The sequence below is a fragment of the Berghia stephanieae genome, chromosome 2 (assembly GCF_034508935.2).
Source record: "Berghia stephanieae isolate SIO BIC M18660-M18661 chromosome 2, UCSD_Bste_1.3, whole genome shotgun sequence".
Lineage (NCBI taxonomy): Eukaryota > Metazoa > Mollusca > Gastropoda > Nudibranchia > Aeolidiidae > Berghia > Berghia stephanieae.
Genome location: NC_088361.1, coordinates 50,728,960 through 50,753,897, shown reverse-complemented (window position 1 = coordinate 50,753,897; position 24,938 = coordinate 50,728,960). Strand labels below are relative to the sequence as shown.

The following is a 24,938-nucleotide window of genomic DNA, read 5'->3' as shown; positions in this document are numbered from 1 at the left end:
GTACTCATTTTACACCTGAGTACGGTGATAGAATGTGAGTAAAGAGTCTTTTCCAAGGACTCAACTATGCGCTGAGTGAGGCTCGAACCCAGGACCTTCCGATCCGAAAGCGAGTGTCATACCACTAGACCACATAGCCGCACATAACCCCCTCTAGAGCAATAGAGTACAGAATTAGATAGAGGAGAAATCTATCCGTGTGTGTTTCCTGAGCAAATATATACGCAGGACCCCAGCCAGAAAGGAAATACAAGATGCGCAAGACGAGAATGACAAGTCAAGTGTAATATGCCAGATTTTTATTATTGATTCTTGCCAGGTAATATTTATCATGCAACAATCCACTTTCTAAAGCTATGAAGACATGATAGATCACCAAAGTGAATTCACCATGCCTATACTTACATTCTGATAATATAAGAATAATGAATTGTCTTGTTACGGGTCTTCAAATCTAAAGTTACAAAGGTGTCAATTAATCCAAAACCGTCTGTCAACTCTTACCTAGACAACAATCAAGCAACATGTGTTACTCTACACATATAATTATGTAAGAATAAGAAAAAAATTATTGAAGGCTAATATATAAGTGAAAAATGTAAATACTAACAAAAAACACAAAATATAATGCCACATTGAAACGAGAAGTTATGGAGGCGTTAGAAAAGGTAATAAAGGTGTGGACCTTCTTGTACTTATTTACTTTACATGTCTGATAACTCAAATTGCTATGTTCGTAGTGCTGTAAAAGAAATAATTCTCAAGCCAACGCAGAATGTTGCCCATTACAACTATGTCAAATTAACCCCATTATTGCGTAAGGTTATTGGACTTGGAAATATGTGTGAGTGGGTGTGGTCAACGGGTCGCAAGTCGGCTTTTGTAGCCAACATTTTTAGTGTTCTGAGTGATGGTTACATGTGGGAATAATCAAATTCCCGATTTAAAAATCAATTGTAGGAGAGGGAACGTGGATATAAAAAGAAGTGAAGAAGTGCATTAGATCGAGAGATCGCAATCTGTGCTGCTAGGCAAGGTTTTCAAGACTAAAACTATATATGAACAATATATATATATATATATATATATATATATATATATAAATATGTTGATAAAATGTAATTCAGTCATTGACCTTTACACATGTAACTGAAAAGGAAAAAATGAAGTGAGCGTGTTGTTAGGCAGATTCTCGACCGAAGCCACCGGCTGCCACCCAATGTTTCCTCTTGCTGGTGGAAAAGCCTGGTAGCTTTCCCACCAGTTTCGAGGAGTCGATGTCCCTGTCCCTCGAGGGATTGAATTCGTCCAAACAGACTTCCATCTCGTATATGCAGCTCTGTTCGATGTCAGAAAAGCTAGGTACAAGGGTTGCCGGGACTTATTTTGGTTCGAAACAGGGACTAGGTCCATTATACGCTCGAGAGGGTATCCCCATTCCCTGTCTCTTAAATCTTATTGAGATAGTTGTTTGTAATCGTCTCCCGCCGGACATCAGGTGGATGGATTGCTCCCATTATCGGGCCCATTCTCTAGGCGTAGTTGCTAGCGTTCGTGACACTATGCACATATACTTACGAAGCTTCACATCTACCTTCTCAACGTTCTTGCTTCTACCCCACACTGGAGCGCAATATTCCGCGGTGGAATAGCATAGTGCCAGGGCGGACGTCATCAGGAGCGCTTGACTAGCATCCAAAGTTGCTCCCGCAGCTTCCTCAGAAGACTTGCGTTTCTCTATCTTCTAGGCAACTCCTCTGAGTTACACCCGATAGGTAAGGCTACCGGATTCGGTTCGTATGGGAGAAGCTGGTCCCCGACGAGGATGTTCAGTTTACAGGTGTGCCAGCCACTGCATAGGTATAATGCAGGGGCCACAGTTTTGGAAGTGTTCCTCTACAGGCACCAATTGTCAAAATAGGATTTGAGACTGGTGACTTCCTCACTGAGTACGCTCTCGAGACGGGTCCACGCTTTACTTTGAGTAACAAGCACCCGGTCATCAGCGTATCCCAGGTTCAGGGAGGAAATGTTCGACATGTCGCTAATGTAGACATAAAACTGGCGCCAGAAAAGATCCCCGAGGGACCACATTCTTCAGTTTCCTGACTTTACTCGTAGTGCCTCCCAGGGCGAAGTCGAATTGTCTGTTCCCGAAGATTGAAGAGTTCAACTTCAATGTCTTTTTGCACCTTATGATTTTTGCAAGTTTGAGCATTAACTCATTGTACAGAAATAATGGATTTTAAAGATTTAAGAGCGCGTTCCGCTATGTGGTCTTGTGGTATGATACTCCCCTACGGGCCGGTTGGAGTCCCGCTCTGTGTGGCACCTAGGTGAGTACTTAGAGAAGGCTCTTTGTTCACATTCTATCACGACACTGAGATCTGAAATGAATACCTTCGGGTTAACAGCGTTGCCTCCGTCGGAGAAAAATGTTATAATATTACAGGCGTCATGTCTCATTGTACATGCTCTGTGTCGCTGTTGTCAAGGGGTCCACTTGTAAAGCGCTCTGAGCACGTTTAGTGAATATTGAGCTATATAAATGCTCTAGTCATAAATAGTGATGAGTTCCGTTTTATATACTGCTGCACAATTATTCATTTTAGACTATAATAAAATCAAAAAATCAAAAAAAAAACAAAAACAAGCCAAGAACCAAAACCAAAACCCAAAACCAAAAAAAAAAACACAAAACAAACAAACAAAAAACAAACAAAAAACAAACAAACTACAAACAAACAAAACACGCACAAAAAAATCAAACAAAGCAAACACACAGACAAACAAAAATATCGCACCCCCCCCCCCCCCCCCCGCTGCCCGAAACAACTTGGTCAAGCAATGTGGATAATATTACATCCATTGCAGCGCCCCACATTACTGGAATGAGAAAAAAAAATACAATTTTCGAAAAGGAAACAGCATAACACTAGATTCTTATATAATAATAAGAGTTGAGCACTTTTATTACATTTTTTGTTTATATAATTATATAAATAACACCCATCATCTAGTCTATTGCAAGATACTTTCAGTCAGATGTAACAGTTCCAGCTACACAATCCCTATTATCACCCCTTATTATGTGGGGAGTTTCAAAACTCGTCCAATCAACGAAACAACCAGTCCAAGCAAATTTTGCTTAGTAGCGCTTAAATACCTGCCTGATTTCAAGCAGGTCAACACCGGATTTCATGAATCCAATTTAGAGCAATTTTATACAACTCAGAGAGATATTTTGGCCTAGTCAACCCTTATCATGATATGTTTTGATATAACCTATCATTTATTATGATTTGAGGAAAAAAAATATCCTCTCTCAAAATTATTTCGAAACTATTTTGCAGAGACACAAGTTGCAAAAGTTTGGTAGCTGAGCAACAACATATCAATTAATTGTTTTGAGTAGGGACAGGTCACAAGTAGTTCTTGCCAGGCTTTACTCTGTCAAGCTTGTCAGACTGTATATGACAACTTATAAGGAAAGAAACCCGACTTATTACTCTCAAGCATTTTGGGACACATTCATATTCTTGCATATTGTGTAAACAGGAACAATATTTAATAAGAGGTATTGTAATAGCGATAAGACATACAAGGGTAATAACTCTGTCAAACTTTATTTGCAAAGAAATATTAAGGTTATATTCCTTGATATTTCATGACCGTTTGTGCACTGGTCTCCAAAATCTTGTCTTCAGCAGTGGGTGTGGCAATTAATTAATTATTATCGCTACAGACAAAAAATATTTATGGCTATCAGGCACAAATAGATAGCCTAAAGAATCCTATATCACCAAAGCTATAATATATCCTAGTAATACTGATGACAAATGAATGATACAGGTGATCTAAAACAGGATTAGCTTTTCGTTTGTAATTTGCATTTAGCTTACAATAATCATTCAGCTTTCGAATATGATTTAAAACAGTTTGCCTTAAAAGGTAGTATATTTTGGACGTAGTAAGAACACGTTAAGGGGATCTTTACTTGGGTGTGGATTGCTGTTTTCTGCATTCTCAACATCTCTTGAAAATAATCATCATATTTCTATTTGAAGAACACAACTCAAAGTTTGAATTGCACTCGTCTTAATTTAAGTGACTTGTTTACTCACAAAAATCAGATTTCCACCCTCTCAATCCTCATAATTAAACACTCCAAAAATTTACACTGGCACGTAATTTTATATGTGTATATGTCTGTGACTAAGATTGAATTAAAAACATGTTTGCTTATGTGTGTTTGTGTGTGCGTTCGCGTCAACAAAGCAGGTGTTTTTTTTCTCCCAGAAAATGACAATGTCCATAAGATTAATTTTAGTGCAGTAAGTGAATTATAAAATGACTGTAATGTAAACAAATCGAGCCAGGATTATGTCAAACATATGCAATCGTGCAATAGTATATTCACTGAGAGAAAAAGAAAAACGATTTTTCCAGTCAATGGATTAAAACCATTTAAAATGTGCAATTATGACAAAAAGATACATACTATTGTTTGCATATTACAGGTCGAATAACCAAACACAATAATGGCCTTGGTTCAACATTGTTGTTTTTGTAATAGACGATATTTTGTGTTGGTTTGAGAGTATTTCTATTATAACAATGAGCAATAACAATTTGGGTTATCAGACCTGCAAATTTCACGTCGATACACACTGTTAGAGGGAGTCCCGATAGCTCAGTACGTAGAACACTCGTTTCACACGCGATATAAACGTGATAAATCCTGGGTGCAGAAGTGATTGGGTAGTTGGGTCTGTTAGATCAGGCGGAAAGTACTTTGAGATAGACTAGCGTCCTATCCTAATGATGGCAAGCGATTGCTATTGTCCATTTCATACTATAGAAAGCGGGAAAACTCCGGTGCCATGGGCCTATTCGCTTTGAAGGATACAACACTGATACAACACTGGCAGACTTTAGTTCAAATCAAGGTTGATGTTCAAAAGTTATTAACGACATTACCAATCCAATTTTGTGCTCAGTAGATAAAATTTTGCACTATAAATGTAATATCATTATATTTCTGTATGAGGAAAAAAGATTAAACTGATCATAAAAAGTTTATAAATAATATTCACAATACACAACAAGATCTTGATGTCTGAAGTCTTAGGTTCGTAGGAGGCAAGACCGAATCTTTGGAATATTTGGTTTTATTTCCTTGGAAACCTATATCATTTGTTACAGCAGATCTCGGTCTTAGTTCTTCAATATTGTTATTCAGTGACTGTAAACGACTTCCTCCAATATTTTTAGCTTCATCCTCTGACGCCTGTAATTCAGTTTCTCCGTTGTTGCTTTTACCTTCGCGTTCTGAAGTCTGCAAAGGGGTTTCTTTTGTGGTTTCAGTTTTATCTTTTGTCGGCTGCGAAATCACCTCTTCCGTATATTGAACCTGTGCATCTTTGATGTCTCCATGTTTATCATCCGTTTGTGAATTGTCTATTGTTGTATCCTTATTTACAAACGAATTTATTCTCTCCACAAGTTGATCAAACTGAGGACCCTCCCATGTTGATTGTAAAGAATCCTGAAATGAAACATAAATTTATTAATTCGTTGTAAATGTTTTCGTCGTATTACTATGATCGACAATCTCATTTGGAGAGCAAAAATTGCGACGTCACACCTTCCTTAATTCCAGTTCAAATTCCTTGGAAATGTGTAATCAGTCCTCTGGACACTGCATAAATAATGAATAAATTACATATTGAATCAAAAGATGGCATAACTATTATAGTAGCAGGATGTCAAGGATTCTTAGCATCACGGGCTTAAAAGGGCGAGGATGGAGGATCCTCTTTGACGCCCGCAATTATTTAGGCTAGAAAATATGATGCCATCACTCAGAAAACAAAAGATCAGCTGTACAAAGTATGTATCTAGTCCTCCAGAGGACTGGTTGCCCACTTCCAATGAGATTGGAACCAGTATTTTGACATCAAACTTTTGTTCCCCAATTTCTGTTGAAATTAACTGATGCCAAAGTTTAAATCTGAAGTCACAGGAATAATGCTCGTAATTTTGAAATTTGATTTTAATATCATCATCATCATTATTATTATTATTATCATTATTATTATTATTATTATTATTATTATTATTATTATTATTATTATTATTATTATTATTATTATTATTATTATTATTATTATTACAATTCCTTTTCTTCTTCTTTTCAGTATTATTATTATTATTATTATTATTATTATTATTATTATTATTATTATTATTATTATTATTATTATTATTATTATTATTATTATTATTCTGATGATGATAATGATGATGATGATAATGATGATAATGATGATGATGATGATGATGATGATGATGATGATGATGATGATGATGAATGATTATTATTATTATTATCATTATTATTATTATTACTATTATTCTTATTCTTATTATTATTATTATTATTATTATTATTAATAATAATAATAGTAGTAGTAGTAGTAGTAGTAGTAGTAGAAGTAGTAGTAGTAGTAGTAGTAGTAGTAGTAGTAGTAGTAGTAGTAGTAGTAGTAGTAGTAGTAGTAGTAGTAGTAGAAGAAGTATCATTATAATTTGCAGATCAAGAATCTACAATCATTTTTTTTCTTTCAATAAAAGGAAAATGATCACTTTTCGCGATTTAGGTTTTTATTCATTTATGAGCATATGGCTCTCTTAGATATAACATGATTAATAGATGTGACCTACGTACATATATTTACAGGGCTGATAACTGAACACCATTATTGGCCCGAGTTAACATTATTGTAATGGAGAATATTTGACGTTAGATTAAGCGTATTTCCATTACAATGATATCCCCATAAGTACACGTCCGTTCGTCAAATTATGATTTTAATGCAAACCTTTTTCCTTTAGTTTTGATAAAGGCAAACATTCTCACATTATTGTTTTTTCTGTAGCCATCACATTTATTCACGCTATACTCAGGAGGTCGCTTAGTTGATAAAACAATAAATAAATTGTCAATTTTCCATTTTTACTTGTTGAAAAAGGCAAAATGTGATAGAATTGCTCATTCTATTTTTCGCATTTTGTTTGTCTGTTGATACTTTGTGATAAGGTGGTCCAATCCTAATCTAGTTTATGATGAGTATTAGATTTGATTAATAATGATGCATTTATTTTAAATAATTGTGATTTTGTTCATGAGCAAATTGTTACTGAATCATGTATTGTGTTAGCAAGAGGTATAATGCTAAGACAATTTTGTTTTCTGATTAAGAAAAGAATGAATTTTTAAAACATATTTTGAAGTTTCTACCTGCTGAAATCCTATGTAGCTAAGTTGTGTCAAGACCATACTCATAGGACCCAAAGGAGGCCATGTCATTTCCTCTAACAACAATGGCAACAATGGCTTCTTGAGGGCGTCGGTCAAGCTGACCTCACGACGACAATTGGCGGACATGGCGTATTTTTTGGTGATGCAAGACAACACTACTTTACTGCCACGAATTCCTCTGTCAATTTTATCGTATAGAGAGTCTCCTCCTCCCATTTGTTTTATGTCAAGCCAGCAGGAAAAGCCAAGGGACGTAAGGCGTTGGTAAAGTTTGATGATGTTTTTCTGTTTTCCCCATTGGTATGATATAAACACTTCCGGGCTTTCATCTGACTGGAAAAGTGGATGTAAAGTCAGTGTCAGTAATTCGATGCAAATTGGTGAAATAGAAATGATAGAAAATATGCAGAAGAAGAGAAGTAAGGGAGGACTAAAGTTGACCAATCTATATATGATATGTATAATATTACCACGCTGCCTAATCCATGAACCCATTGATAGCAAATTATTACAGGAACAAATAAAATGTGATATTTCTCAATTTTATCTAAGAGTTGTCATTTACAAATTTTATCTTTTGCTAAGACGAGAGGAATTAACCTGTACAGATTTACTTCCATTGAGTATGTACCAATATTTATAACTCTTAATATCCTCGTGATTTGAATTCGATCATTATTATAATTTTCCGATATCCAAAATTCCAACTCAACTTATCAGAGCTACACAGCATTTCTACTAGAACTATACACAGAATAACAAGTTCCTCTTGAATGTCAAGTCAGTCAAATGAATAACGTCTCGATCTGGACGTTTTGTAATATTCGAAAAAAGCAAAGATCTTATAAAACATCTGAAAGATAAAACATATTTCAAAAAATCTAATTAAAACAGAATCTTGTAACAACGGATCAGACCAAAAAAAAAAAACATCTAAAAACAACCCAAACCCAAAAAATCTGATGTTTCTGTTTGTTACTCTTAAAATCGATTTTCGTTGCTCTCCCTCAGAAACCAAGTGAAACGGAATGCGAAACGCTCAGAACAATAAGCCTTATAAGCCATGCAGCTAAAATCTTATTAGGAATCCTGATGCAAAGAAAGATAAATTCAATATGACAAAAATTGGAGATACACAATTGGATTAATAAAAATAAAGTAACAAGAAATGACATTATGGCAATATCATTGTTAATAGTAGATAATATAGAGACGAACAATGCACTCTACTTTTGCCAAACATCTAGTTGAACGAGAAGAATTATTCAGAATTATTCTGATATCAAAATCAATTAGACATAGATGGAAAAGACCTGCGCCTTGTTGGAACATATTGGGACCGATCTGTTGCAACAAGAGTCAATGGTAATACAAGCAACTTTAAACCGATCAAGAGAGAATTGCAACAAGGTTGTGTAAGGTCTCCAAACCTTTTCAATCCTTACAATGAAATGATCACGAAGAACATTGAAGACCTGAAGGAGTGAAAGTTGGAAGAACTAGTATCGACAACATTCGATATGCAAATGGTACAGTATTGATCGCTGAAAGTGAAAAAGATTTACAAAATGTGCTAGATATTGTGGCAAAAGCCAGTGAAGATTATAGATTAAGTATACATACGAAAAAAAAATCTCTATGGTAACACCTAAAAGACAATATGCCCTTATTTGCATACTTTAGTACAACTCTTGGATATCAAATATTATCTGATGGAAAACTATCCTAAAGTTAAAAGAAAAATCCTCCTTTCTAAAGATTTTATTAACATATGAAACCTCTTTATATTGAAATAGATAACAAAATGCATGTACTGAAAACTTATATATGGTCAGTCCTTCAGTTGGAATATAAACAAAGAAATAGAAAGAAAATTCGGGGCTACAGTGATTTGATTTCTTAGAGGAATCATGAGAAGATCCTGGACAGAAAAAGTGACAAACAAGGACCTATTGAAGCAAACAGACACAAGACACTCTCTCCTAGAACCATACAATAATTTCTAGGTCATAAATTCAGAACGAGTAATATCGAGAAAGAGGTTTTGTTTGTAAAATAGTGGAATAGAAGCAGATGAAGGCAATAGACAGGCTCTGTCACAAGTACAAGGACACAAACTGGATGAGATAAAACATCGAGTTTTTGAGACGATCAGAGGACAGAGAGGGTTGGTGGCCATGATCACCAATGCCTATTTCAGATCCAGCAACACTTGATATGATCATGACTATCTTAAAATTAAGTTAATTAAGGAGTATGATAAGATAATCTTAACATGCAACGGAGGATGATTCGCACTTGTTGATATCACTATAGTCTCTTTGTAGTTAAGTATTTACGTCAAAATGTCAACTCACACTCTGAGGAGGTTCAGTCTTAGGGACATTATTATCGACACCGTCATTCTTTGTTTTGTTCGTATCGATAATGATCTCCTCTTTCAACGGAATCCACCAGTTTCTGTAAACTGTTAAAAAGAAAGACACGAATTTGTCATCAATGATTATTCAAATGATAACAAAATGGAATGAAATAAAATGTAAAAATAAGTCATTGAACAATTTTTATTTCTGATTTCAGTGACAGATAAGCGATTTTCTCTAATTCAATTCAGGGCAGTTTACTTGGCCCTTTACTGTTCATTATCTATATAAATGATCTGGATACCTGATACTATTAATTCTAAATGCAAAAGTTTTGCTGACGACACTAAAATTTATGCACCAACAATAGATAAAGATATCTTACAAAATGAAATAAATTCACTATACAATTGGTCTAGAAATTGGCAACTATATTTTAATAGTACTAAATGTAGAGTGCTGCACATTGGTATGTCTAACCATTTATTTTCCTTTTACATATGTGACAACAATACGAATGTTATGTCAACTACATGCTCAGAACGGGACTTGGAGATAATTTTTGATAATAAATAATTTTCGATAATAAATTGTGTTTTGATGAACATATATGTGATTGTAAAGAAAGAGCAACTAAGCTTGTGGGAATTATATACAGAAGACTTAGTTATCTTGATTTAAAAACGTTTGTCCAACTTCATAAGCCTGTCATAAGACCTTGTCTAGAATATGGAAATAGTATTTGGAGTCCCTTATTTAAGCAACAGTCTGTTACGACTGAGAATGTACAAAGACGCGCTACAAGACTTTTGTCTGACATTCATCTATCTTATTTAGAAAGTTTTAACTATCTAAATTTCCATTCACTAACATATCGTATGATAAGAGGTGATCTTTTTCATATATATAGACTCGTGCATGGGTCTTACAATATGGATTATAATGATTTTAAAAATTATTCCCAAGTTACAAACACTAGGGGAGATAAGTTTAAGACGTTTGTTGAAGGATATTATTCGTCTTTCCGCTAATTCAATTACTTTTTTAAAAGAATGTCATTGATAAAAAACTTACCGACATAATATTTGATTTTGATGAATAATGTAACATGACATTGGATATTATTGCATTTGTATATCAATTATTTGAAACTCTCGAATTTATAAAGTTGGGCATGCCAAATGAATGTAAATAGAGATAATTATACTACGAATATTGATTATGACACATATTTATGTATTAGATATTTAATACTCAATATTATTATTCCACATTGAATGCTGTTTATATAATTTTGATAAATTTTATCTTTTCATGAAAGTTACACGGAGCATTTAAAGGTTTTTCGAACCTATTAGCTCTTAAACGATACGATACGATACCGATAAAACGAAAGTTAACTGAAAGTAGAGTCTTTAATTACTGGTACAATCGTATCTTGTTATTCTAATGCTTGGAATATTCAAATTCCAGTTATTAAAAAAAATTAAATTAAGAAAAATTAAAAAAACAAACAAAAACAAAACAAAACAAAAACAAACAAATACAGAAGAAGAAGAAGGACATTTTATGATCAGATGATGCCATCAGCCCAATATTTCTATTTTGAAAACTCAACAACGCAGTTGTAAAGTAATAGCAATCGGTCTTAAATGTTTATCAGTTGACTGCATTAGTCACCGATTCTGTCCGTTAGTTGTGTCCAACACGATGGGCACTGATAATAGGGACAACGCTCACGAAAACAATAATTTAAAGAGCTTGATCATTTTACCAGGAAATAAAACTAAAAAATGAAATAACCAGAGAACTCATAATAAATACTAACCCTCACAATAGAAAGATACTAGCCCCCATATGAATGGGGCCTTTGTTATTAATTCTCAGTTAATATGCTGAGAACTCCTCTCAATTATTTAAAGCAAATGCTGTGCTGTTTAAATCCAGAGGAACTCACGGTTTAAGCGGATATTTTCTAATTCATATGTTTCGATAATGAGTGAATACTTCAGTGTATTTCCTTCTACCACTACAAGTACAAGTGATATTAAATGAAATATTTCTGCTTTTTCATCACTATCTGACTCCACTAAATATTGCTTTCGTGTATTTTAATGTCACGGACAATTTATAATATGATATTTGAAGGGCTTATTGGGTCTTATGATCTTTGTCTACCATTTGTAACGGGAAATGAGTACAATCTCCCATCAAGCCATGAGATCCATGGTCTCGGAGTTTATACCGGTTTCTATAGCGTAAAATGGACAATAGCATTTGCTCGCTACCCTTAGGTTAACGTTCAAAATCTATCGTAAAGTACTTTCTACCAGATCTATCGGACTCAGCTACACAATCACTACTGGGTGAACAAGGCGCGGGTGGGGGGTGTCGGGGGGGGGGGGGGGGTTTAGAAAAAATCTCGACCTCAGTCAGGAACGAACTCGGTTGCTTTTCGTTTTAAACGAGTACTAATTGAGCGATCGGGACCCCCGAGTACACTTAATGTTATTCAAATGTCTGTCTCTTTATCTGTCTGTCGTCTATCTATATGTATGTCTGTCATGTGTGTCTGTCATATGTATGTAACATGTTTGTCTAGTTTCTTCAAAGTACCTTGGTCAATCTTCCCTTCATCCGGTGTCAAACCATTAACACTGAGCTGCATCAGCAACTCTTGAAATTTATCATCTGGCCAGTAGCGGTCATCCCTTGTTTTTTCCTTTCCGGTCTGGAAAAATTGTATATACAAACTCTCACTGAAGATGGGTCCCATGGAACCTGGAGGTGGCCAAGGACAATTTTCTAGAAGAAGGGGGATGATGGCTTTCTTTACACCTACTGCCAAATTTACCTGTGAATTAAGAAATATAATCTCTTACAATTACATATCAACTTTGATTTAATAAGAACCATGGTTATATTTTATAATATAAAGATGTTTAAAAAAAGTGCATTCTCCAAAGAAATAAATCCTTTTAATCCTATTGTCCATATTTCCTGAGTTTATAACTTTTCTATGACAAAACAGTAGATGCACATGTTGAATATTTGAACCCTTCCCCTTCCAACCTATCTTAAAAACAAATCTAAATTTGGCCCAGCTAAAGGCAGACCTGCCTATTACTACGAAAATTCGTAAAAATACGAAACTTTGACTTCAACAGCAGAAGTAAATAGAGATTATTGATTCAATACAGTGTGTTAAACAGAAAAAACCCCATTGGTGGCACAAAGCATTTATTCAGGGTTTTAGAGGCAGATCTAATACTGTTAAAGGTAAAATATTAATTTGTAAAGTTAATTATAATAACTTCTATTTCTTCCCTCTGAGAACTACGGGTTTTTAACATTTCAAGTAGGCAAAGTATGGCTAAAGATTACGAAGTGTGGTAATGGATTACAAAATTGGTTACCAAAATATAGAAAATGAAATAACATCATTTAAATGCCTGTCAGTTCCTTAAATTTGAGAGCTTAAAAAGTGAAGTCAAAAATAGAAGACACTTTACAAATTGTCGGAAATAAATATGTTTGAATTTACAAATGAGCATGCCAGATATAATATTCTTTTAGCGTCCTTTCTTCGGGAATGGTAAAAGGTTATTCAGAAATGTTTGGGACATAAAAAGTATCTGTATTCCACATATTCTAACCTCTCTATTGCAATTCGGAGACCTCGAATATTTTTCGGTAACGCAACTGATGACAAGCTTAGCTGATCTCATGCCATTGTCAATCTTCTCAAACAGTTTGTCTCCTCCGCCCATCTGACCAATGTCCATCCAGCAATCATAGCCAGCCATTTCCAGATGGCGATGAAGTAGCTTGACCTCTTCCTGGTGACCCCACTGATAACTGATGAAAATTTCAGGAGGCGAGGCATACTCAAACTCCTCATCCACCACAACAGTTTCTGTAAGCAAATATGAAGTTATACTCGTATTTAATGTCATTTAATGTAAATACGATGAAGAAAACATGTATTTTTATATAAGGCTCTTTCGTCAATTCAATTTTATTGGAATCTTCTGAACTAAGATTTATTGCTGTCTTACAGTCATCTATTAACACCTCACATATGTCTGAGGAATGTCAAAAAGCCACTATGAGATTAATAACTTCTATGAATAATGGTAAAATGTCATTATATTGCTTCACACTTACAAATCGCGACAGAAAGAAAGAGACATCTGGAATAGGTACCTCTCCATGGTGCTGGAAATTTGGCCTGTAAAATTCGCGACTCGTGTCGTCTGAGAAAAATACAGTTATAGCCTTATATATATCTTTTTTGATGTTTTATTTGGCCATTGAGATTATCTAACGTTTATTTTGAGGGGTCTTAATCCGGTATATAGACCTAGCTCAATTTATATAAATTCAACACACTTTTAAAATTGATAAAAAATGGTGTGAATGCCGTCGTTTAGGTCATATTTATACGATACAATTTTGTTACTTTAATTATCATCCATATGCCATATGTTATTGGTAGAGAAAGGCTCAAGAAATACTAACAAATCGTTGTTTTAAGCTATTTCCGCTAAACATGCTGAATGAATGGTGATTAAAGATACAAACATACGCACATAGATATATAAATAAATTCAGTAATCTTGAATTTTAGTTTTAAACATGAAATGTAAGTGTAGATTCTTTACATTATACCCCTCGGGCAAGTCATCGTGGATCGTGGTGTAAGGTACCACATGTATGCAGACGACACTCAGTTGCTTAAGACTTCTACCTCGGCAAATATTTCATGTCCTCTCCAAGAAATGAAAGATTCTGTGTTTCAATCAAGAATGGATGATGAGACACACTCTAAAGCTCAACTTTGAGAGAAAGGGAAGTGAAATTGCGCGGTGCCGATCACATACTTCGAAATATTGACATCTAATCAATTCCAATCGGTCACAAGATTGCCCCGGTCGCAAAAAGGCCAAAAACCTCGGTGTTATCTCGAACAATTCTCTTTCAATGAAAGATCACATGAAAAAAGTCATCAGGACCATGAACTTAGACATGAACAGACTTTCACACATTAGATAAAGCTTAAGTGAAGACCTTTTACAGACCATGGTGTGTGCAGTTGTACTGTCATGTCTCGACTACTGCAGCTCTTTATTGGTTGGCTCACCAGACAATACCATCAACAAACTGCAACGAATCCAAAACCGACTAGCAAGATGGGTATGGTGACTTATGACAAGACACATTCGGCAGACATGCTGTGGGCTCTACATTGGTTACAGATCAGGGTCCGCTATTTGTCCTAGACTTTCAACGCTATGAATTCTCGCTCTCCACTGTAAATTGTTGAGTTAGTTTCAACCCCTAATTATTCTACTTTTCTTTTGACTCGTCCCAAAGTCCAAGCTAAAATCAAATTACGGTTACAACGCATTTAGCACCACTACAGGTACCAACATTTGGAACACTCCTCCTCTCTCCCTTAGGTCTGATACTGACATCTGCAGTTTTAAGAAACACCTCAAAACTCACCTTTTTGAGAGATCTTTCCCTTTACGGAAAAAAAAACAATGCCAAGTCTGTTTAAATCAATATCAGAAATGGGCAATTCAAAATCAACATCACAGCTTACCAGCTTTCTTCATTGCGTTTTCCACAATCAAGGCTGCATCCGTACGATTCATCTCTTGTAAATATGTTAATATTGCATACGTGGCCTCACTGGTTTTCCTGGTCGCATACCTGCAGGTCAAAATGATGTAGTCTTTGAATATTGGCTAGGTGTAATGTTGACCAAAATATAAAGTGGTTTAATGAAATGATTCTCTTTGTGCACAACAAGGTCTTTTTCTTCAAAAATAATTCTTAATATTAATATTTCAAATTCAGGAGCAAGAAAAAGGTTTAGACACACACACACACACACACACACACACACACACACACATATATATATATATATATATATATATATATATATATATATACGTATGTATATATGTGCATACACACACACACACACACACACACACATATATATATATATATATATATATATATATATATATATATATATATATATATATATTATTTTTAAAAAATATTTACCACAATGTTTGAGACAGTCCTCATTAATAATATAAATATGAATATAACTAAATGAATGTAACTAAATGACAAATTGCCATATTTATGGACAATAAAGATCTATTATTATTACTATTATTATTATTATTATTATTATTATTATTATTATTATTATTATTATTATTATTATTATTATTATTATTATTATTATTATTATTATTATATATATACTTAAAAGGAACGTCGGCAATTCGTGAGAATGACACAAACCATTCATTGAGCATAGCCATACACGGATCGGATTGCTGGGCCCATCCACGTATATCATCATTGCTGTAACCAAGGCGACTGGATAACAATCGCCAGTCATGCTCTGTGGCTGGGTTCAGAAGTTTGGAGATATCACGTGACCAATAAGGCGCGTGGCTCAATGTCTGTTGGATGACATGGCAGGGAATATTACAAGACCCATCTGCTATTTATTAAATATTCATTATTTCCACTTATCTTTATTTTAAAGTGTAACAAAATTTGATACAAATGCAATGATAAATTTTGTTGAACAACAAGTTATTGAGTCGTAACATTGCATTTATAAGAAGTGGTTTTAACAAGAGCAGGAAAGTCACAAAATACAGACCGGAACTTGAGGGAACGGAAAATGTTTAATTTTACATATACTTTAGATCTTGTTAGTTTGTCATTTTAAATATTCTTAAAATCTATTGATAAACGTACTTGCGTATTTAACATTTGTTTAAAATATATCACTGACTCAATCAAAATTTCCTTACGATTTCTTAGGATTGGATGATATGTTTTGTATCGACAAAATACCTCAAAATTAACTTTGAACGGTATCTTTGTCATGGGTGTTATTATAATAGATTTAAGCTTACAAAAGCCATGAAAGAACTTTGTCAGGACAAATTACCTTATTGTCAATCTCTTCAACTTTCTCGACTGTGTCTTCGACCGTCTCTTCAACCTGGTCCAACCTTTGCGACTGTTCAGTGACGTCATTCTTTACGTTGTCTAGTTCTTGTCTCTGTTCTCCCAGTTCAGTCACCACAGATGACACCACCCCCTCCACATCCTCCACCTTCTCCACCAACCCACTTACCGCTTCTTGCTGGGCTTCGAGCTGCTTTTTGAGGTCCTCTGAACTGAATGAGAATAATCGCTTTTACTACATTCATTGGATTTGAAGGAAAGCTTCTATCGTAAAAGGATAAAATAAGAATAGAAATGATGATGATAGGGGAGATAGTGACGCGAGTGTGGATTTTGGTGATTGCCCGTGTGTTGAAAATGTAGTTATAATGTGAAACAAGTGGTCAAGTGAAACAATGAATATTAGAATGTATATTCTTTTAGATGACACCAAAGGGGTGCATCAAATAAATACACCAGATGGCTACAAAATCAATTATCTTCAAAATCCACAGCTGCAACGCGTACCTTTGTAAGGAATATAAGCATTAACTTGTCCCTGTTATCAGATCTCTGTGGTTTAATGGTAGGACGTGTGACGGATAACGAAGTTAATATTTTGAGATGTTTTTTAAATTGCATTTTTCTCTCTGATTCGGCTGGTAATATCTAATACACAGCTTTTCAGATTTCCGTTTGTGCTTGTTACAGGTGTGGGTCTGGATAGCTCGGTTGGCAGAGCACTTGCCTCGCATGAAAGTGACTGAGATCGATCCCGGATGAAGTCGAGTTTTTTTTCTGACCTCCATCACCTGTTCACCCAGCAGTGATTGGGTTGCTGGGTCTATTAGATCTGACAGAAAGTACTTTGCCATAGACTACTGTTTCTACCAAATGAGTAGCAAGCAACTGCTATTGTCAGTTTCATGGTATAGACCTTATGGCTCTGAGAGACTACTTGGAACCTGTTTTTAAGCCACACTCTTCAGGAGTAGTCAGTAAAGATCTACCCTCTTTTTGCACAGCACTCTGTTTGTTAAACAACTTTAACTCAAATATATGCTTGGCCAAACACTGCGTGAATTGCAATTAACCCCAACCTAACAATTCATGAGTAATGGAATTGAATGTAATGATTAATCTATACAGCACGCATAATCCAAAAAGTATTCTAAGGCGATACACATACAAAGATAATTTTCTTCTTTCAACTTATCCCGCATTTTGCTGGGTTGCCATAATGAATGCCACATCTCCATACAACATCTCGGTTCATAGTATCATCTTCCTCCAGGCCCAGTTCTTTCATATCGTCCTTTACCCTATCCAACCATCAAGTCTTTGGGCGCCTCCTTTTCCTCTTTCCCGTTAATTGTATATTCAATACTTTCCTTCCCACACACTCCCTCTCTCGTCTCTTAACATGTCCGAACCGTTTCAATTTATCTTCTATCATCTTTATTGATGCAATCTTCACTTCAGTCAACCTTCGACTTCGTTCATTTCTCACTTTATCTTTTCTTGTCCAGCAACACATCCAAATTGTTCTTCACTTATGTCCACATCTTTTCTAATCTTCTTATCGATTGTTCTTTCCCACATACACAGACATTATGTAATACAAAACGTATACTTTTACTACTCAAAAGCATGCCTGAATAGTACTGTTTTCAAAAGTTTCCTAAGATTACTGGGCTCGGGGGTGTCTATCAATTGAGTAAAATAGTATATACATTTCTCGACTCGACCTATATGTAACTTATTATATATATTATATTATATATAGATACAGTGGCCGAAATTGCTAAAAGCTTTACTTAGTAATTGATATCCCTTTATCTTTTTTTGGTGCTGAGCGTCTATTTTTAATTATGGTGCGCAATTGAATTTGGAAATGTATATCTATCTGTTGGTACCAGAAAATGAGTTTGTGTATTTCCGAACATTGTAAACCAAACAACACATTGCCTATATGGACAACAATGATCATATTATTATAATTATTATTATTATTATTATTATTATTATTATTATTATTATTATTATTATTATTATTATTATTATTATTATTATTATGATGATGATGATGATGATGATGATGATGATGATGATGATGATTATTGTTATTATCATCATCATCATACTCATCATCATTATTATTATTATTATTATTATCATTATTATTATTATTATTATTATTGTTATTATTATTATTATTATTATTATTATTATTATTATTATTATTATTATTATTATTATTATTATTATTATTATTATCATTATTATTATTATTATTATCATTATTATTATTTATTATTATTATTATTATTATTATTATTATTATTATTATCATTATTATTATTAATTTCAAAAAATTAATTATTTAATTTATTTATTATTATTATCATCAAAAAGGTGCATGGTTAAAAAAATAAAGTGGAAAAAATAAAGCTCATAAAGAGCATTTATGATAGAAAAGCCGGGGAAATGGTGACTAATGATTTAAGAATAAAAAAGTTAGTTATCTGTAGACATGAATTGCTACTCACGTTTTACCATCAATCATGTCAAGAATAGTTTGTTTCATTCCCTGTCCATCGGCGTCAATAATCAAAAAGTTTTCAATGTCTTGTCTCTTTGGTTTAATAATATCCGGGTATTTGAAACCAATCAGTCTAATGGCGTTTAAAGCTGTCACTAGCACAGATTTATCCGAATTTGTCTTCACATCGTTGATAAAGGCTTCCAAAATCTTGGATGAAACACCCTGGAAATAGAGAGCAGGCAAATAACATATTGAATATTACTATAAACAAATATTATTCATCCCGAGATTTAAAAGATCATAATGAGGTGGGACGAAAGCATAGGACTTAGGACCCAACAACATTTAGAAAATCTCTTCCAGCCAGTTCACTTAAGTACCCAACTAGTTCTTTGGGGGTGGGGTTGTAACTTCTCACAACTCAATGCGCTTTTTAAGCTCAGAAATGGGGAGGGAGGGGGTGGGGCGTGGGGGTGGCAGGTTTGCACATAAGTCAGCTACATGTTTAGGTCAGTTGTAAACTAGACAACCGTTCTGATGTAATGCAGTCTCGAACCGCGAGAGTTAATTCCTATTGTTTTCTAATATCACACGGGAGCCATCAAAGGCGAAATGGCACGTATGTATCGCAAAACCAGAATGGCGAAAATCAGTATGTTGAAAATATCCAAATTGGTAATGATGCAAGCCTGTAATTTTCATCTTTGTTTTTGTCTCTTTTTAAAATATTGGTGTATTGTTGATCTCAAGTATGTAAAGAATTAAAATGATTTTTAAGGAAAATCAAACGTATTCTTTTATACGGTTCGGTGTGCAGATTCACCTGTCGGTTGTCCGCGGATCGAGAAAACCGCCAAACTAATGCGATAATATTGGCGATTCAAATGGTGCTCTCTAATGATCGCACACAGCATGTGACAAAAGAATGTGGTTGGCAGCAATCTATCATCGATCAAATTTGAAGGAGAAGAAAGGGATTAAAGCAAAGTATGTTCTACTCCACTCCCGTAATCATAGAATAAAGAGAGATTAAAGTATATGATTATATGGGAGGATTTATTAATGAATGTGAATACTAGTCCGATTCTCTGAGGACATTATCTTGTCATTAAATGGCTTTCATATTTAAATTTATAGACCAAATGAAAATGTCAATAGTAGGTCATTCGTTCCATAGACGCTTTCTGTTTTATAACATTCTATAGTAGTAATTCTATAAACAGCACGATACAACCTTGTGTATATTTAATATCGTATAATTGTCTAAGCTATTAATGCTATGTGTTTAGGTAAAATATTCACACCATCCGAACAACAGCCAGCAAAATAGAATATACCAAGACACATAACGATCTTTAACGTCTATAGTCTGATTTATATAATTTAGTCTAAACTAATCAATAACAGGCTGTCTAACAATAATAACAAAGATCTGAGTGACGTCATCATCTTGGTTCCTTCTATTAAGCCATTTATATAGGTCTTATTTTATCTTAAATGCAATCCATTTTCTCACCTTCTCATACAAAGCAAGTGTGCTCAAAATGTCATTTACAATAGGCAAAAGAGTCGGATTCCATCCATCTTTGTTCATTATACGGTCTGTGTGAGGTAAAAGTTTCCCCGGCTTACGCTTGCAAACGTCTGAAATTATTTGAAGATATATCCCTTGGTATGTTGAATCTGTCTTGGCAAGTTTGATGAGGCCTTTTACATTTTCTTCAGAGAAGAGCTATTTATTTGTGAAAAAGAGTAGATTGCAAGGGCATTGTTAGAAAAATAAAAGTAGCATTTAAGTAATTTATTTTCATTGAGGCTCATTCTAAATATTTTGTTTTTATTTAATTATATGAATGGAATTACAAATAAGTTGCATGCTTTAATGCCTTCAGTAAAAATAAAAAACAAGAACAAAAAACAAAACAAAACAAAAACAAAACAACAGTCCCCCCACAAAAACAAAAACAAACAAAGCAAAAAACAAAAAACAAAAACAAAACAAATAAGAAAAAAAAACTCAACTAAAAGACCTAGAATCCACCCACCACCTCCCCACATAAACATGAAAACGAATTCAAAAACAAAGTAATCTACCTACAACAAGCAAGTATATTATATTCACTTTAAAAATTCAGTATAAGTACTTTTTACATAATTTCTTCAATATTAATTACAAACTTTCCAGTTGCAATATGGTCAGTAAAACAATACATTTACCCTTGGATCAGGAACGCAAAGGAGATTCAGAGCTGTCATAGAAATGAATTTTACTGACACACACACACACACACAAACTCACACACATACACTCACAAGCATATACAATCACACACAGGCACCCATACAAACAAAAATATTCCGAGAGAGAGAGAGAGAGAGAGAGAGAGAGAGAGAGAGACAGATAGAGAGAGAGAGAGAGAGAGAGAGTGAGAGACTATCAGGACTTGAAATAAAATGTCTCACTTAGCATGGTAAACAGTCATTCAAAGCTAGAGAGACAGACAGATAGAGAGAGAGAGAGAGAGAGAGAGAGAGAGAGAGAGAGAGAGAGAGAGAGAGAGAGAGAGAGAGAGAGAGAGAGAGACTATCAGGACTTGAAATAAAATGTCTCACTTAGCATGGTAAACAGTCATTCAAAGCTACCAAGATTCATGAATTCAGAGTTCATTCTGGTTACTGCAGTGTTAGATGGACATTAACACTTGCTTGCTAGCCTTTGGTTGGCGAGCGAGCCCGCGATCTCCAGAAGTGGGTGAGAGAGAGTTCTAGAAATGACCTGAGTTTGATACGAATATTTTTTGTGTTCGTGGATAGCTCACACGGTAGAGCCACGCTCTCACCTGCCAGGCGGAGTTGTCGTACCAATAAGGTCGCAGGTTCAAACTCCACCACCGCCGCGAAAAATTTTTTATTCTCTATTGTCTTCTGGTACTTTTCTACTCACTTCATCTCTTGTTGTTACCAACATAAGTGCCTGCTCCACTCACTTTTCTGAATTAAAAATTCACCCCATATACCGGAGCATACTCAATGTCTCAATCGTTTCTATGTTATATGTTTGTGTTGAGAATATTGGCTATTAAGCTTAACTGCTGGTCAAGTAACTTCGCGATGGTTGGTTGGCGAGCGAGCCCGCGATCTCCAGAAGTGGGTGAGAGAGAGAGTTCTAGAAATGACCTGAGTTTGATACGAATATTTTTTGTGTTCGTGGATAGCTCACACGGTAGAGCCACGCTCTCACCTGCCAGGCGGAGTTGTGGTACCAATAAGGTCGCAGGTTCAAACCCCACCACCGCCGCGAAAATTTTTTTATTCTCTATTGTCTTCTGGTACTTTTCTACTCACTTCATCTCTTGTTGTTAGCCTTTGGATAGCACGATAGTAACTCTCCAGATATTATCCGCCAGACCTATCTACCAAATCAGTGCTAGGCAAACAGAATGGATCAAACCTCTTGCATTGCAATCTTAATTTTGTTTAAACAGGACTAGTTTCATGTTGGGTTTTGGATTAATTTAGCACACAACAAAGTACAATAACAATTAAACATACGACTTGCTTATTGTTATAACAATGCTATGTCAGCTATCTAAAGCAAAAAAAAACCCCAACAAACAAACAAAACAAACAAAACAAACAACAACAAAAAAAAAAAGAAAAAAAAAAGAAGTGAAAAGAAAAAAATGGCAAACAAATAAAAAAACAAAAAACAAAAAAACAAAACAAAAAAAAAAAAAAACAACAAAAAACAAACTAAAAAAAAAACAGACAATAAAAATGAATTAGGCCTCATTCATAACGCTGTGTAATATAAGAGACATGTCTACAAACATTTCTAACTGCCATTTAAAATCAATAATACGAGTACACTTATTATTGTCGCAAGTAGGGTTCAAAAACTAAGATATGTGCCGTATACTCTGAATTTTACAAAGTTTGACCAGAAAACTAGTCCTTCAAATGTTGATGGATGATAAGTTTTCTGGCCAACATTTATAAAATTTGTTTTTTTTCAGACTACGGCAGTTATATCTAGATAATCAAAATACGGGGGAGGAGTGGGGTCCCGATAGCTCAGTTGATAGAACACCCGGTTCATATGCAAAGGAACAGAAATCGATTTCGGGTGCGAGATTTTTTTCTGACCTCCTGTCCACCGAACAGTAATTGGGTAGCTTGGTCGGCTAGATCTGGCGGAAAGCACTTTGAGATAGACTAGTGTCATGACAAAGGAGTAGAAAGCAATTGTTATTGTCCGTTTCACACAATAGAAACCGGGAAAAACACAGGAATCATAATTGCTGCAAATATTATGGGCAGATCGCCAGACACAATATCGGTTTGAAACAGGAGCACAAATAGGTGCAATGTTAACATATAACAACTCTCCATGACACATATTTTATTACTATTATTATTATTATTATTATTATTTTTATTATTATTATTATTATTATTATTATTATTATTATTATTATTATTATTATTATTATTATTACTATTATTTTTCTTTCTTCTTCTTCTTCTTCTTCTTCTTCTTCTTCTTCTTCTTCTTCTTCTTCTTCTTCTTCTTTTCTTCTTCTTCTTCTTCTTCTTTCTTCTTCTTCTTCTTCTTCTTCTTCTTCTTCTTCTTCTTCTTCTTCTTCTTCTTCTTCTTCTTCTTCTTCTTATTACTATTATTATTATTGTTATTATTATTATTATTATTATTATTATTATTATTATTATTATTATTATTATTATTATTATTATTATATTATTATTATTATTATTATTATTATTATTATATTATTATTATTATTATTATTATTATTATATATTATTATTATTATATTATTATTATTATTATTATTATTATTTATTATTATTTTATTATTATTATTATTATTATTATTATTATTTATTATTATTATTATTATTATTATTATTATTATTATTATTATTATTATTATTATTATTATTATTATTATTATTATTATTAATATTATTATTATTATTATTATCACTATGTACCTCTGCTTCCTTCTTTGCTACCGCCCAGAACAGCGTGGGCAAATTTCCTTTCACCTGTTTGTCGCTAGTTTCAAGCATTTGTGTGAACATTTCCTGGAAATGTGTCTTGATGGACACATCGGTCTTTGAGTAAATTGCCGACAGAGTCACTGGTGCAAAATAATTTAAAGAAATATAATTATATGTAGGATTTGCGACATAAAGCTATCATAGAATCCACAATGAAGTAAAGAAATACTATTAACACTGATAGCAATATTAATGGTAATGTTGTTACTATTGCTACTACTACTACTACTGCTACTACTACTACTACTACTACTACTACTACTACTACTACTACTACAACTACTACTAGTACTACTACTACTACTACTACTACTACTACTACTACTACTACTACTTCTACTACTACTACTACTACTACTACTACTACTACTACTACTACTACTACTACTACTACTACTACTACTACTACCATCACTACTACTGTCACTCAAGTCAAAATTGACTCACACAAAAGCATCCAAATCTCTTTGTCTAGATAAATGCTCATGATCTCATCAAAACACTCAGACAGGATTGCTGCATCGTTGTTGGAAAAGTCTGTTAAATAGCGCCCAACAAGGTTACGAACACTGTTATCATCTTCTTCCAACTTGCTGATTAAGAGTGGAACAAGATCTTTTGCCATTTC

General features: G+C 34.1%; 1 protein-coding gene across 1 annotated transcript in view; it reads right to left on the bottom strand.

The window, feature by feature from the left end:
- Nucleotides 1-2,940: 2,940 nt before the first annotated feature.
- Nucleotides 2,941-24,938, bottom strand: part of LOC144965109 (uncharacterized) — a 37,515-nt gene continuing 15,517 nt past the window's right edge. The window contains exons 14-25 of the mRNA XM_078900046.1: nt 24,758-24,938; nt 24,242-24,390; nt 20,745-20,960; nt 19,233-19,450; nt 16,685-16,916; nt 16,021-16,184; nt 15,296-15,405; nt 13,344-13,603; nt 12,304-12,541; nt 9,682-9,791; nt 7,304-7,657; nt 2,941-5,548 (exon numbers count right to left, since the gene is read on the bottom strand). The exon at nt 24,758-24,938 is cut by the window's right edge and continues 21 nt beyond it. Of these exons, the coding sequence (XP_078756172.1) occupies nt 5,093-5,548; nt 7,304-7,657; nt 9,682-9,791; nt 12,304-12,541; nt 13,344-13,603; nt 15,296-15,405; nt 16,021-16,184; nt 16,685-16,916; nt 19,233-19,450; nt 20,745-20,960; nt 24,242-24,390; nt 24,758-24,938 (2,688 nt within the window). The 3' untranslated portion in view covers nt 2,941-5,092. The remainder of the gene's footprint in view (nt 5,549-7,303; nt 7,658-9,681; nt 9,792-12,303; nt 12,542-13,343; nt 13,604-15,295; nt 15,406-16,020; nt 16,185-16,684; nt 16,917-19,232; nt 19,451-20,744; nt 20,961-24,241; nt 24,391-24,757) is intronic.